The sequence below is a fragment of the Furipterus horrens genome, unplaced genomic scaffold, assembly GCF_987537825.1.
Source record: "Furipterus horrens unplaced genomic scaffold, mFurHor1.1.pri manual_scaffold_1, whole genome shotgun sequence".
Lineage (NCBI taxonomy): Eukaryota > Metazoa > Chordata > Mammalia > Chiroptera > Furipteridae > Furipterus > Furipterus horrens.
In genome coordinates this window covers 155203693-155219372 of record NW_028327171.1, presented here as the reverse complement: position 1 = coordinate 155219372, position 15680 = coordinate 155203693, and the positions used below count along the sequence as shown (strand labels likewise).

Here is a 15680-nt window from a genome sequence, read left to right as displayed (position 1 = left end):
CCCCTCTGCGGAGTTTCAGTATCACATCTGGAGGAGTTGGCACCACAGCTGCTTGTCTGGTGCTTTTGCATATTTCTATAAAATGCACAAAGTTTGACAATGTTGCCTGTCCTCTAGCAATATATTCTAATTTAGAGGCTGTGACAGGTTAGGAAAACAGTAACGCAGAAACTCCAAGGGCAGAAGGTGAACTATTTGACGTGAATCAGAAGAACCCAATGTCATGATCTGAAAGCGACTCTTAGTTCTATGTCATGTGAAAAATGGGTACGTCAGATACCAAAAGTAGAAAAAGGCCTACCCTTCCTCTTCCCCTTGAAGAGCACAGTGTGGCCAATGCCCACAGGAGGTTGAAATAAAGTAAATTCCGAGAGGCGTGCTGGCAGAGGAAGGCTGGCTATTTAGCTGTTGGGGTAAAAAAATTCAAGTTCTCAGAAAACAAGGCAGGGGCAGGACTACTTCTGCAGACACTTGCTCTGCACACCCAACAGCAGTGAAAAGCATCCGAGATTCCAACTCAAGGGTCAATCACCAGAAGTCCACATTGAAACAAAGATATTAAATCCCAGTGAAATGGTTCCTAAGAGATAGGATCCAGTAACATACTCTGCTGTCCACACAAATGTAGAGAAATCGGGCTATGTTTTGAAGGTGCTCCACAGCAATGCTAGGACCTTTTACCTGAAGGTCACAGGGTGTGCTCAGAAGACTTCCTTTCTTTCTACTCTCCCTAAGGCTGGTCTTCCTGCTTTTTCAACGAAGAAACTTTTGTTGTTGGATTTTATTTAAACGTTGAGCTATAGGTAAACCTTGTACCCAAAAGCCTAAGGGCATGTACTTAATTATGGCTGAAAAAATGATATTCGTATTATTCTAACACCTCTCTTACATTTTAAGATCAGCATCCATCAGGAAGTGAAATAATGTATAAAGCAAACTGTGCTTACAGAAATTAGAACTTAAGAACAATATGCAACCTGTAATACAGTCTCTCACCTTAATGTTTTGTACATTTTTGTTAAATTGTCTAAATATCTAGAGTCATACATTCATGAACCAATTTTCCCTAGCTGTGGAAATCTGCAGATAATAGAGAACAGATCTTCGAAAAACACAATAAGGAAAAAGGAACAAGATAGCAATAATAGCAGCACCCAAGTTCAATGCTAACGGCCTTTTGCGAGGAACCACAAAAATCAAAATAAGCAGAGCTGAGGCGGCCTTCTGTATTATCCTCACTCGCACATCAGCTTTGCTAAGTCATGCTCCCAGGGTGGCAGCTAGAAGGAAAACTAGGTGGCTGTATCTTCAAGGAAGAAGCAGCACCCCACCCCTTGCCTATTCTCAAAGGCCTCCAGTGTTTGGAGTGGGAAGAGCTGTTTACCAACCTGGATGTTTTTAGTTGCTCTGGAGAACTAGGCTTGCTTTGCCTGGGTTGAGAGCACCCTGGATGGTTTGAGTTCAACACAAACGGGAAGGGGCAGTGGCCCCAAGCCAACAGGGTTGAGGGAGCCAGCCCAGGGGCAGCCAGCCAGCCACACAGGAGAGCCACCCTACAGAAGGCTCCTTCCCACCAGAGACCTCAGCCAGTTTGATTCTCAAGGTGCACAGGCATCTGGGTGAGGAAGCCAGTAGCTCAGTACAACCCAGGCACACCCCAGGGTTGAACCACTTCAGAATAGGCTCAGTCCCACCCTCCCTTGCACCAAGCCCCAGGCAGGGCAAGCTGCTTTATCTCAGGCGGCAGCTGGGCCAGAGGGAAGAACAGGATGCAGATGAGAAGGGGAAGAAGTAGGTGAAGGGGCAGCACTGAGCAGTTTCTCTGTTCCACACCCCCCTTTCCTTTCAAAACAATCTCTCTACTGCTACCCAATTGTAACCGTGCCCCAGAATGTCTAGCTTCTAGTTCAACCTGAAACACTGGGGAAAGAGCCAGAAGCTACTCCCAGTTGGCAGCTGCTGTGGCGGCAGGGAGAGCAGCTGCGCAGGCTTGGCCGCCACAGAATTCACCCTGAAGACAAGCCTAGGGCTCACTTGGGGCTGGGTCCCAGACCCCTGCACCCTGTGCAGCCCTGCAGGAGCAGTGGTGCCCCCCCGCAGTGTCCCTGCTGCCTCCACACCACGCCTGCACACAGGCAGCCCTGGCTGTCAAGGAGATATTTGTAGGTATCTCCCCAAAGACTAGTCACCAGCCCTCCCTTCAGACAAGTGGGGAGCAGTGGCAATTCCAGATTTAATGTCTGAATTGACAAAAGACATCCAAATTCATGATTAACTTGTTCTCTAAACTGTCCAACCAGACTTTGCTTCTACCTAGATTCCAAAATCCTACTGAGGTTTGAAATGAGTAAACAGACATTATCTCAGTTTTCACACTCATTAAGCCACAGCAACTTTTTTTCCTTCCAAATGCTTCCCAACTATCTTCTCATATCACTCTCTCTTCTATAATGTCATCCTAGTGACCTTCCCGCCTCAGCAGTCCCCTGCTGTCTGAATTCCTTAATCCACATCAAGCCTTCTGCAGCTTTCCTTCCCTAACGCACAGAGCCTTCTTTCAGTGAACTTCTCCATCTGGCAGACGGACACCCAGGTGAAGTATCATTTTGGAAGAGATGAGATGCCTGGGAACTCACACGGATGCATCTGACTGTGAAATAGAAATGCATTCCTGCTTCCATGGATGATCACCAAATACTGAGGTTTGAACAGTCAAGAGAGGAATTTCTTTAAACTAATTCTTACTCCATAGTGACCCTTCCAAAACCAAAACCCACTGGGACATGCAGAGGGAGAATTTATTTTCATTGGTGTAGTTAATACTAAAACACGCGTCAGTCATGGGTACCTTACCCGATACCAGCCACTTACTAGCAACAGGACCTTTAACACCAGTTTCCAAGACAGCATTTCCGAATCAGGTCTAATAAATGACACACAGTCCTGATTGTGGTTGAATCCCTTCCTCTAGCTCCACCTGTCCATGACCTGCTTCTTGCCCAGCACCTCTTGTCTTCCTTGCCTTCTATTTACCAGCATTTGCCCGTTTCTTTCTAGCTGCTCTTTCTCCAAAGCCATCACCGTTCCCTCCTCCTTGGATCTCCCAAAACAGTATTTATAGAGGAGCATCCACCCATGAACCTGCACTGGTTCTGTCAATAATTTGCTCTAGTCTGTAATATAAAAACATTGTAAACATACAAGTTATTTTTAAGCTTTTCAACTCATTCACCCTGTATTGAATTATCACCAAATCTTACCCTTTCTCCTGAATTAGACTTTTTCTCTTCAGTCACACTGCCACTTATGTTTGAAGCAAGTCTGCAGAACTATGAGACTTGGGATCAATTTCATCATCTATTTTTATTTTCTCCCTCTTCTTTTCATTCCTCTAAGCCAGTGGTACTCAAACTTTTTAGTCTCAGGGCTCATTCTTAAAACTTGAGGAGTCCAAAAACCTTTATATATAATATATATGGATTGTATCTGTTGATGTTTATCATGTTAGAAATTAAAAATAAGATTTTAAAAATCGATGTTAAAGCATTTTAAGCTAATAAAACATATTACATGTTAAATAACATTTTAAATAAAAAGCTTTATTTTCAATTTTAAAAGTTAGTTAATAAGGGCATTTTACATTTGTGCAAATCTTTTTTTAATGTCTGATTTAATAGAAGACAGCTGGATTTTAATGTCTGCTTCTACATTCAATCTACTATGACATGTTCTTTTAGTTGAAATATGTAAAGAATTGTGGCCTCAGACAGATATGTAGTTGAGAAAGGGAGGGACCTTTTTAGTTAATTATAGATATTCTTTGATACCTCATCAAAACTTGACAAGTAGCTGTTTCTTAAAGGTTAGTTCCAATGTTGACTCTGAGTCCATATCAATGAACCGCTTGTATTCCGTTACAGCAAAATCCAATAGTCTTTTTAATGCTTCAAATGGATTTATTTTTCCAATGCTTTGAGCCATTTCAAAAAATCTTACAAATGTTGGTACATTTTATTATATAACACCAAAAAATCACATTCATTAATATTACCACAGATTTCAATTAAAAAGTCCTAGGAAGCCATCAAGCTTAATGTGACAGATGCAAATTCCCAAAAATCTAATTTTCACTTTAAAGGTCAAATTTTACCATTGGCATCTAATCCTGTCACTTTTTTTTTTTTTTTTTTAATTGAAGCAACATGTTCATTTTGTGCCTTTTCAAGAAAATGTGTGTCAAATATTCAGTTCCGAATAACAGTGGTTTGTTGATCATTCTTTTAGGTAAAACTGATGTTCCATATTAAAAAATGGCTGTTCAGCTTGCAATGCAAACAATCACACAAGTTCTTTTCCTGAAGACAACCATCATCTTTCAGCATGCAGAAGTGCTTTTTTGCAGATTTCCCGTTTCATCAACACTGAATATTAAAAAGATGAGTACTCAAAGATCAAGATTTAGTAATATTCATTATTTTTAGTCTTTTATCAAGGACAGTTTCAGCGACTTATTTTTGATGTAAGTGAGCGGCAGTGGAAAATACCATGTGTGGCCCTAAAATAGCAGATGCCCCTACCTTGGCATGTACTGAGGCATCAGAAGATTAACCAATGATTGCTTTTACACCATCGGTGCAAATCTCAAAGCAAGAGAAATGAGAATACCTTCTTAGTGTTATTATGAAAGAGTTTTGATCTCATGGACCCCTGCAAGGGTCTCAGGGCCACCTACAAGTCAACAGCCTACAAACACTGAGAACCTCTGCTTGAAGTGTCCAATTATATTAAATTCTCCCTTTTCTTCAAAATAAATGAATAAGCCATACTCTCACACACTCCTCACTCTACTAACTGATCTCTCTCATCTTCCCTGACCTTCTCAACTGCCACCACCACCACCCCCAGATTCCATTTCCTTATCACCTACCTACAACTCAAACTCATTCACCTTCACAACTCTCCTCAAACATCCCTATTAGGCACAGTAATCTTCCTTACACAGCCCATCTCTTCTTTTGTTATTCCAATAGATTTTGACCTTGCAAATACTGTCTAACAACAGGCAAGTTGCAAACATCATAAAAGACACACAGAGGGAAAACCTATGGTTCCAGGATACTGCGTGGTCTCATGGGTTCTTCTCCTTCCCTTTCGCTGGTGCTGCTGCTACCTTATTCATAGCTCATGAATAAAACACCAAAGTTCCTCAGTCTTCTTTTCTCAATGTTGTCCTTACTCTAACATACCTAGTCTCCTCTAAACACTTGGCTGCCCAGTTCACATCCTGAGCTCTTTCTTGAGCTCCAGTTTGACTTTCCAAATGTTTGTTGGACACTTTTGCCCAAATGTTTCACCAGCACCTCAAATTCAACATGCCTGAAATTGAACTCAAACCCAAATGGATGGTTTCCTCTCCTCCGCTGCCCTCTAAATGTACCCTCAAAGCTTTGAGGAAATCCTCTTGGTCTCTAATGGCTTCAGGTCCTTGCACTTCCTCAAGAATCGTCCTATTCATTACCTCTTCTTTCCTGATCCAGTTCGAATTTGAGATCTTATTCTCTCACTTTACTACTGAAATCATTTTCTAGCCATCCTCTGATCCTAGTCTCTTTGCCTGCCTCCTTCCATCCTATAGTGCATCACCATTCTAAGAAGCTGAAAATTAAATAGCAGGAGCTAGGTTACCTCTTGGGAAAGGAATAGAAACATGGTCAGAAGAAAATACAGTTATGTTTTATTTGTTCACCTGAGTAGTGGGTTGACAGATGCCATTATTCTTTATACCTTTTTCATTCTCTACACTTTCCTGAATGTCTAAAAGTAACCAAAAACATAAGGCATCATCAATATTTACTTAAAACACATATCTAAAAAAGGCGCACTCCTCCCAATAAGAGTTTTACATTTAATTATTCTGCTGTTTCATTATGTGTCAGTTTTACTTGCTAACCAGATTGCCAGAAAAAATGTTTAATCATATTTTGAGATTGATCTTCACCGAGCAATGACTCATAGCACTAAAACTTTCTCACCCCTCCCCAGTGAAGCTTGCTCAAGTAGCTAATGATAGATTGCAGCAAACCTAAGTGGATTATGGTTGCTCCTAATTTAAAGAAACACAGCTGTGAAACCTATTATAACTTAATAACCTTCTCTAATTTATCTTTTTTTTATTTGCCTTAAGGGCAAATAAAAATGACACTTTCCCCTTAAACAATATGTTGGTTTAGCAATAGAAAGCTTGTTTGTGAAGAACTTATTCTACATGACACAGCCTATTAGGACCATTTGACAGGAAAAGGGGGATTGTGTTTTGTTTGAGGACCTCATTAAGTCACTGTTTTTTGCCAGCATAAAAAAATGCTATTTTTCAAAAATGTTTTAAAACATTGAATAAAGTAGGATGTCTCTCCCTAAAGATGTATCCAGGTGGATGCAAATGGTAACAGGCTCTTTGCTTACATTAAAAATGTTCGTGCTTGCTTCAGCAGCACATATACTGAAATAAAATGTTCATCTGCCCATATAACCCACTTCCCAGATGGCTAAAATATGCAAATTACACCTAAGTATAGTTAATTATAACTTAACAAAGAGCTACAAAGTGCTCATTAGTTTTGTTTTACTTTTATTTAAATTTTAAACAAAGAGCTAAGAATCATGAATTTGTGGAGCTACATGACCATAAAGCAACGTAGGTTAGTCTGGGAATAGTATTATAAACAGTAATAACTTGTTATTTTATGAGTCTATATGAATTTCAAAAGCACTTCACTAGCTGTTTTCATAGTTTGTTAGTCTAGTGAAAACTGAAATGCTATTAGGGACAGCACCCAGAAAAATGTCTTAGAAATTTTTTTAAATGCTCAAAGAAAATATGGAAAGCATAAGCTCAAGTTTTAAATTAAAACTTCAGTGATGACATGAAACGCTAGAAGTTAGGTTTTGTCCATTGTGGATCCGTACATGCGTGGGTAAAAACTCAAACTCAATTAGCTTTAATTCACTCCAGCCTCTCCTTTAGGTTTAGTGATCTGGACATAAAACTTACACTTGAATATAGCAAACTTAACTCCATTGAAATTTAAAGGATCCCATGGCAATTACTAAACACACCGTCCTTTAGTATTTGTCAAGTTGAATTGTTAGGCATCCAACTCCTTCCTCATCATCCGACAGATACTTGCTTGGGCTTCCACCAACATCATGGCTACCCACACATAACCATGGGCCCATGAACATGAACTACACCCCTTTTCCAGACACCAAAAAAGGGAACCCTGTTTCTTAATTCTAGGCAAAACTTCTAGAAACTTCTTGTCCTTGTTCAGAGCCCAGGTATGTCACAATTTCAGATCGCATGGAAACAGGTGATGTCAAATCCAAGCACTCGGGTCTCAGGAATGAGTGCACATGCTAACCACAGGAGACTCCAGCAGTATCAATCACTACACTTGAATTTATCTCAGCTGGCAGCCAAGCATAAGAATGCCTCCTCACCCTAAGACGAGACAGCCAATTCCGCCTTGAGCAAAAGGAGGGAAGTTGACAATGGGAACTATTTATAACCTCTTTTCTTTGCCCAACAAAAATCCAAAATTTCTGCCCCATTCTCACTCTAGGGGAAGTAATAAACTCTAGACAGGACCTCAACAATGCTCTCCACCAGAAAGGAAGAGACTATATAATGGAGTTGAGGCCAGCCAAAATGCCAGGGACATAACCGCCCAGTAATTACAAAGACTTTGGGGGTGGGAATGAGGACAAGAGGTGGCAAGCTTATTCTGAAATGGGCAGACAGCCCATAAGTTCAATTACTGATATTCACTTTAGAGGAACAGGTTTTTATTTTCCATTCAACATCCGGAACACAAATGAGAGAACAGATCAACACACAACACCCTGCACACGTGCATTCACAACGAAGAGAGTTTTCGTGTATGTAGGATGGCTGTCCTAACCGGACACCACTGTGGACTCTCCTCTCTTCACCACCACACACTCTGCCTGCCCGTCCTCCGCACAAATCCCACTGTGAACCTCTTACCTAAACCTAATGACAGGGAACCTGGGCAGAAGGGAAGAGGGTGGAATTTCTCGTGCCAAGATGCACACAACACCTCTTCCCTGCCCCAAATGCCCAGCTCCTGGCCCCATCTCGTGTGCCAAACTGCTCTTCCCAGCCCCTCCGCCCTCAGCTCATTTTAGCTTTATTTTCACCGTCACCACCCCACTCCACTTTCCGACCACATCCTACTTCACACCTACTCCACACCACGCATCAGCAGAAGCACAGAACGCACACCTGGTGATTAGGACATAAAGGAGCTGTACTCCCACCCTCCACAACTCAGCAGAGCAGTTGCCAAGTATTTTACAGTGCGGACATGGATGAGTTTTCCTAAGTTCTCTACCAGCATTATCACATAAGCTTGTGTCCACATGGAGGGTAAAACAGGTTTTCCTATGTACGCCAGGGTTCCTAACCACATGTTTCTTTAGAAAAATAGGATATAAATTCAAAACACACAAATTAAAGACCAGAGTTGTGAGTTGGGTGATCCCCCCTAAGAAAGAAACAATATGTAAATTCCTGACTTGATTTTAAAATATAAAGAACTATTAATACATCCACAAAATGCTGTAAATTTGTAATGTCTGTTACACATTTCCAGATATGGGGGGGGGCAAAATATAAAATGTGTTCTTGAAAGGGTTTCAATCAGTTTGGATTTTTTTTCCCCCACTTCAATATTTCCCTAAAAATTTTTTTTAGAGGTTAAAAAATAAGCTTTCAAAAGCTACCAAATAGTTTTAAGCTAGTTATTAGAAGCTCGTCCAGCTCAAGTTTCAGCTTTTCAGCCAAAGCCTGTTGTTGAATATTTTACAATGATGGAGTACCTAAAAAACAAAACAAAACAAAGTCCTGGAAGCAGTCTAGTGGCTGCTTTTTCATATCCCCCCATGCCCGGGAGGTCAACATTGAGAGGAAGTTAAGAGTCAGCTCTTCAATAATGCCTGTGCACCCACTCAGCTATTCTTACACTATGTATATAATTCCAGGAATTTACATGAGTTGAACAGAGCTCTTTAACTGCCCAAGGGGAAAAACCTTCCAAACACATTCAGTTTAGCAAAGCATTCCTGCGAAAGGCACTCAAGTTTCACTCAGAAATGAAGTGTCATTACGTAAAATCTTTAGGGGGGGAATCACTGAAAGCATATTCTTACCATTCTCACTCGGCTCTGCGGGCTTGGACACTTCTCTGAACGGGATTAGAACTGCGTCTCCAGGCACTCTGGGGCTTTCCACATACTTGGGCTTCCTGACGGGACCTGCAGTGGGAAAGATCTGAGTGTGGCTGATTTTTTCCAGATTCAAACAAAGCTTCGGCTTGTGCAGTGTGTGTCCTCAGCAGGACCCAAATATGCCTAAAGGAAGAGCCGGCCCTTTTCCCTCCCTTGAACGCATACACACACAGTCATTTCAGAACAGACACGGGACGTCCAGCCTGGGCTGCCAAGGAAGAAATGGGTAAGCTCAGCTTCACAAATGTAAACTTTGACAAAAACCAAGCTGCTCTTCTGCTGTGAAATCTCTACAGCTGTCTTTGGTGTATGTCAAGTAAGTGATTTCTGACGTGTTCAAACCTGGACGGCTGTGGCAAAGGGTTCTTAATTTGAAATTTTTCTCTAACGGGGACAAAGACGATTGGGTTGCTTGGTCTCTGCAAAGTCAGGAGGCAAGGATTACAAACAGACAGCCTGCAACAGCAACAAGCTCTGAGCAGCCACAGAACACAGGCATTTTATTGGATGGGTGATGCATGGCCATTGTGTGGGGCAGAGAAGACAACTCCTTTCTCGGCAACCGACACAGCTGCCTCCAAAAAGGCACAGCAGCCAGTCTGGCCTGTGATTCCAAGATACCGGAGAGCTTCAGAGCTATGTTATCTCCCTTCTCCCTCAACCCTGACTTATCAGAAAATCTGGAATTCTTAAGTGAGACAGAGTGGAACCCTCACACATTGCTGGTGCAATGCCCAGGTAGAGCCTCTTTGGAAACAGTTGGGCAGTTCCTCAAAAAGGTTAAACAGAGTTAACAAATGGCCCTGCAATTCCACTTCTATGTGAATATATGTTCACGCAAAAATTGGTGCATGAATGCTCGTAGAAGCATTACTCACAGCAGCTAAATGTCTATCAACTGATGACAAAACGTGATACATCCACACCGTGGAATATTATTAGGCAATAAAATGGAGTGAGGTACTGATTCATGCGTGCTATAACACAGATGGAACCTGAAAACACTATGCAGAAAGAAGACAGTCCCCAAAGACCACATATTATGTAATTACATTAGTCTGCAATGTCCAGAACAGAGAAATTTATAGAAACAAAGTATGAAAGGTTGCCAGGGGCTCAGAGATATGTAGATTTGTGGGGTGATGGCTTAGGGGTATGGGACTTTTTTTGGTGGGTGATAAAATATTCTCTAGTTAGGTCATGGTGATAGTTGCACAACCTTGTGAATGTGCTGAAAATTGCTATAGTGTACATTTTAAATGAGTGAATTATACGCTATGAGAATTATACCTAAATAAATCTGCTTACAAACAAACAACAACAAAAGCTTGCCTAGTCTGTCTGTTCCTTTCAAATATTGTATTACATCTTGGTTCAAAATCACCCACTGGACTCTCATTTCCTTGGTTGCCTGATAACAAAAGTGCGCTTTTCATAAGCCCACAGAGCCAGAAACATTTCACACCCGTGGGAAGAAGGGTGGTGGGAAGAGGGCCAGACAGGGGTTCACAGCTCTCCCACCAGCTCAGCACTGAGCCACAGGCCTGACCCTCTGGGGGCATCGGTTCCATCACCACACACGGCAGGGGTGAGTCCGGCTAATCCTGAGCGTCCTTCTGCGTGAAACATCTTACACAACTGAGAAATTCTGTTCAGAATGAGGTCTGTGGTGAGAGATGCTGCCATCTAAAGGTTTACTGCAAAAGCATCTACACTACAATAAAAACAATCCAATTCCCAGCCAGCTATAATGTACTATGTCTTAAAATACACTGCATTATCAAAGTACCCTATGGTACTTGACAAGCAGGGCTATTATTTCAAACTTTAGACAGTGTGGTTTTTAAACCTTTTTCTGTCCCAGGATCCCATTTGAGGTTCCACTGCATTCTGCTGCACTTAGTCACCCTGTCCCCCGGTCTCCTCTTCCTGGCATTTCCTCAGTCTTTCCTTTTGTTTTTATGATCTTGACAATTTTGAAGTCTGCTGGTTGATAATATGTAGTATTTGCCTCAATTCAGATTTGCCTGATGTTTTCTTACGATTAGACTGGGGTTACAGATTTTTGGAAGGATGCCACAGGGATGACATGCCCCCTCATCACATCTTACTGTAATATCTCATGATTTCAACGTGGCTTTCAATGGTGTTACTATGATCACTTCGTTTGGGGGCATCTATCACATTTCTCCACTATAAGATTTCTTGTTTTCCTTTTCCATCCTCTGTTCCTAAGAAGTGAGTCACTAAGTTTAGATCACACTCAAAGAAGAGAAGAAGAATTAAGGCCTACTTCCTGGAGGAAAGAGTGTCAAGGAAATTCTGGACATTTGTTAAAAGCACCACAGTAATTAGTAAGTATTTGGGGGGAGATACTTTGAGACTTTGCAAACCTGCCCACTAATTTACCCCTGAGGAGTTCCAATGGTGAGTTTGTACTTCCCTCATTTCTTCACTTGCATTACCTGGAATTCTTTAAGGAAGTTTTTTAAAGGGTAAAATGGAATGGTTATGGGGGGGACGAGGGAAGATATACTCACAATATAAGTGGAAGATGTAGGCTATAGAACAGAATACAAAGTACGATTCAGATTTTAACTAAGACATACACGTATCCATACAGAGAGATGCATGGAGGAAAAGACAGAAGGGAAACTACGATATCTGCTGTAGAGGAACCAGAAACTAGGAAGGGCCTGAACAGGGCAGCAGAGATGGAACCAAGGCAAATATGAGAATCTTTCTTTACGTTTGGTTTGGAACCTACTCCCTATGGTAAAAGAGTTGACAAACATATTTCTCTCTGGTCATCTGCTCTTTTCTGTTTAAAGGACTTAAGGGATATAATGCACTTTATAATTATTGCTTGATTATTCAAGTGGTCCCAATCAGCAACCACGCCACTGCACAAGAGTTACCTGCAAGTTTCTGCTCACTTCAATTCTTCAGGTTATAGTAACAGTATATTGAAAAACATCTACTGCCTGCCTCCAATCTACCTACTCCATACATCCTTCAAAAATACTCTCTAGTAGTAAACATTCTCTTAAAATGTAGGTTACATCACATGCATGTACAACAGTCATTATGAATGGCTGGAATAGCAAACCCTGAGGCTGTCAGAAAGCACCCATGCCCACCCATTTAACTGTCTGAACTGCGTTCGGTTCAGAGGCCAACCACTAACTGTAAGAGTTACTCAACACTTAAAAAAAAAAAAGAAAAGAATTACTCAACACTGAGGACTGAGGGTATTAAGAGCAGAGCCACTAGGCTCACCACAGTGAACAGTGATCCTAAACACAAAAGGAGACCTAAAACATGCTAAAGTAAATAAAATGTGTACTTGGTGATCACACAAGGTTCAGTACTTACAAAGCTTAATTCACAGAATCTTAATAAATTTGTGAGAAAAACACTATTTCCCCCACTTTTAGGAAAAGTTTAGGAAACTGAGGTTCCAACCAGTTAAGCAATTTGTTTATGGTCCACACATGGCAGAAATACAGTTCTGTGGTCTGTGCAGGTTTGAAGCCCAGGTATTAAACTACCACTTAGCACTTATAAAACTAGGAAATCCAGATTAAACATTCATTTGTAGAAAAGGCCAGGGGAGGGAAGCCTTTTGCCATCCAAACATCCATGGCCCTTGGCTATATAATCAGTAAATGTCTTACTCATACTTACATGTCTCTCATCCACCGACCCCCAAACTTATACTAGGAGTTGAAATATTGTGAGATAAATATAAACAACTGCTCTTCAACATAGTCCTTTTATTTAAATTGCTTTTCACAAAAAGCTGGACCTCAAACACTATAAAACAAGATAAATTACCTCCTTCTCAATCGCTCATTAGAGAATTTGTGTTTGCTTTCCATTAAATATAGCAGATGAATGGTCGTTTTTGCCTTTACTTCTTTTCAAAACACCATTAAAGTTGAAGTAAAAAGATTTGAGAGAAACCAATGGGGAAAAGAGACAACCACAGGCAAGAAACCAATCTTCTGAAAGTAGGAACCAGATTGCCAAGGAGCAGTGGACAGAGCCAGCTAGAAAAGCTAAGTGCTGGGGAGGGGACAGGAGGACACGGTCTGAGACAGGAGACACCTCTGGAGGCAGCCAGAGGCATGGGTGGGGTCAAACACAGGACCACAGGTTGAAAATTCATTTAAGATCCCCGTACTAGAACCAGGAGTGTTCTCTCCCTCACCCTGGAGACTGAGTTTTTCTCTGGAAAGGCTGAATGCCAAGACTGTGGAGACGCTGGAGCTAAACCCTTGGGCTGCACTAAATAGCTGGGATTAAGAAAAAATTCTACAGGTTGGTGGGTCCCAGATGGATGCATCCTTCTTCTCAGCTGTAAGAACACTGACAGCAAGCTGACCCTCCACGGCAGGAAGAAACTAGAGGAGTCCTCTCTGGGGAAACTCAACAAGAGAAAAAAAGACCTATAAATCATCACAGTTGGAGACATGCCCCCAAATAAATGGTGGGTCTCTGACCAATCATGCTACCCAAAGCCTGTGCTCAATACGCATCCACCTCTCTCCATCAGCGTTTTAGCACCGCATACTTACATTCCAACTAGGGTCACCAGACAGTGGGGAAAGAGCCCACCCTGACAGCTGGCCACCAGAAGAGGTTAAAAAAAGAAACTCTGAGGAGTCAAAACAGGAGTGTGCTCCAGAATGAGAGGAGCTACTGCATTCACATGAGATGCTACTATGACAAGGGGCATTTGGGATCCCTGAGGTGGCCAGCTGAGCAGACTGACTGCGTAATGAGGACGACTGGAGGCCACACTGGTGAGAAGCCATTGCCATCATGAAGCACTAACTTGACACTTAAACTGTTATCTATTAAACCATATCGACACGGAAATAATAATTACCCAGAAAGCATGGTATTCCTGCTACCAGCTAAGGTTTTCAAAAAGATTTTATTTATTTACTTTTGGAGAGAGGGGAAGGGAGGGAGAGAAACATCAATATGTGAGAGAAACATCAATCGGTTGCCTCTCGCACACCCCCAACTGAGGACCTGGCCCAAAACGCGGGCATGTGCCCTGACTGGGACTCAAGCCAGCAACCTTTCAGTCTGCAGGTTGGTGCTCAGTCCACACCAGCCAGGGCTACTAGCTCTGTTTTAAGGCAAGAGGCTCTTAAACACAAGACAAGACTGTCAGGTATTAGCTTGAAAATCAGCTCATCTAGAAGCCTAGGTGTTGCCCTGTCCCAACTGCCTCACCTCCCAGTCACTCCTGAGTGGTTGGCAGAGCGCGGGGCCTCTAAGGGAGACCCTCCTTCTCCCCACCAGGGTCTAAGCAGGGTCTAGGGCTGTGGCTAAAGCACCAACTTGCCCAGTTTACAAGGCTGGAGGTAAATGGGGATCATTTTTTATCGTAAATTAAACCCACCTCATTGCACCTCTGGATTACTTTCTTCACCCCAATTCTCTCGCTCTCCCCCCACCTCTACCTTCCCCCAACCCCTCATTCTCTACTATGGGATACTGCGGAAGGGGGCTCTCAAAGTGAAAAGGCTCCTGAGATGAAGAGAAACACAAAATGTGCCTAAAAGAGGTTAAACAGGTATCCATCTAGGCAGCTTGCAAGCCAAGAGCTCCTGTAGCCCCTTTCCTGGCACAGAAGGGCCTGTGTCTGCCTGGCGGGGGGACAGGGGGTGGGGGCACGGGGAGGGTAGTCCGTCCTCAATCACGTCATTCCAAGGCCTGGGAGGCACAGCATGCTTTCCATTCAGTATCCAGCCTTTATGTAAATCTCCAAACATACTTTTCCCAGCGGCCCCTTTTCCTACTCTTTTTGACATTTTAATCACACAGCTGACTATTTTGCTGCTTAGAAACTGCCATATAAGGAATGGTTTTTTAAAAGGGCTGGCAGAAATAAACCAAACGGGGCTTCATCTCCAGGAAGTGAAAGAGAGAAGGGCAGGGGTCACTTGTCATTCCTGAGTGCTTCCGTTGAAAATAATTATATATATAAGCAATATGTGGAACGCAGAACACCTGAGGCTATTTATTGCATTTAAAACAGATCTTACATTTTTCATGATACATGAGGACCATGAAAAGTGATAGGTACTTTGGTATCAATCATTTTAGAGAGATTTTTTAGCATCTTAAACTTTCACAATAAAGGTTCCTGTCAATTTTATCTGGTCTGGGTTTTCACTTCACATTGGGAACTGTTCACAAGAAGAGAAAAATAAAATGGGGATGAGTAAGAGGATTTAGGGGGAGTCGGTGGGGGGAGAGGGGCCTTTATCCCTAATGCAAATGTCATTAAATAGCGATTTCCAAACAGTGAATTACACCAAACCATCAGATCACAGCCTTAGATTTTTAAA

The 15680-nt window shown here is 42.1% G+C and overlaps 1 protein-coding gene across 1 annotated transcript in view; it reads right to left on the bottom strand.

Moving 5' to 3' along the window:
- TANC1 (tetratricopeptide repeat, ankyrin repeat and coiled-coil containing 1) overlaps positions 1-15680 on the bottom strand; it is a 220805-nt gene that overhangs the window by 76109 nt on the left and 129016 nt on the right. The window contains exon 5 of the mRNA XM_090280133.1: positions 9232-9336. Coding sequence (XP_090136259.1) covers positions 9232-9336 — 105 coding nt within the window. The remainder of the gene's footprint in view (positions 1-9231; positions 9337-15680) is intronic.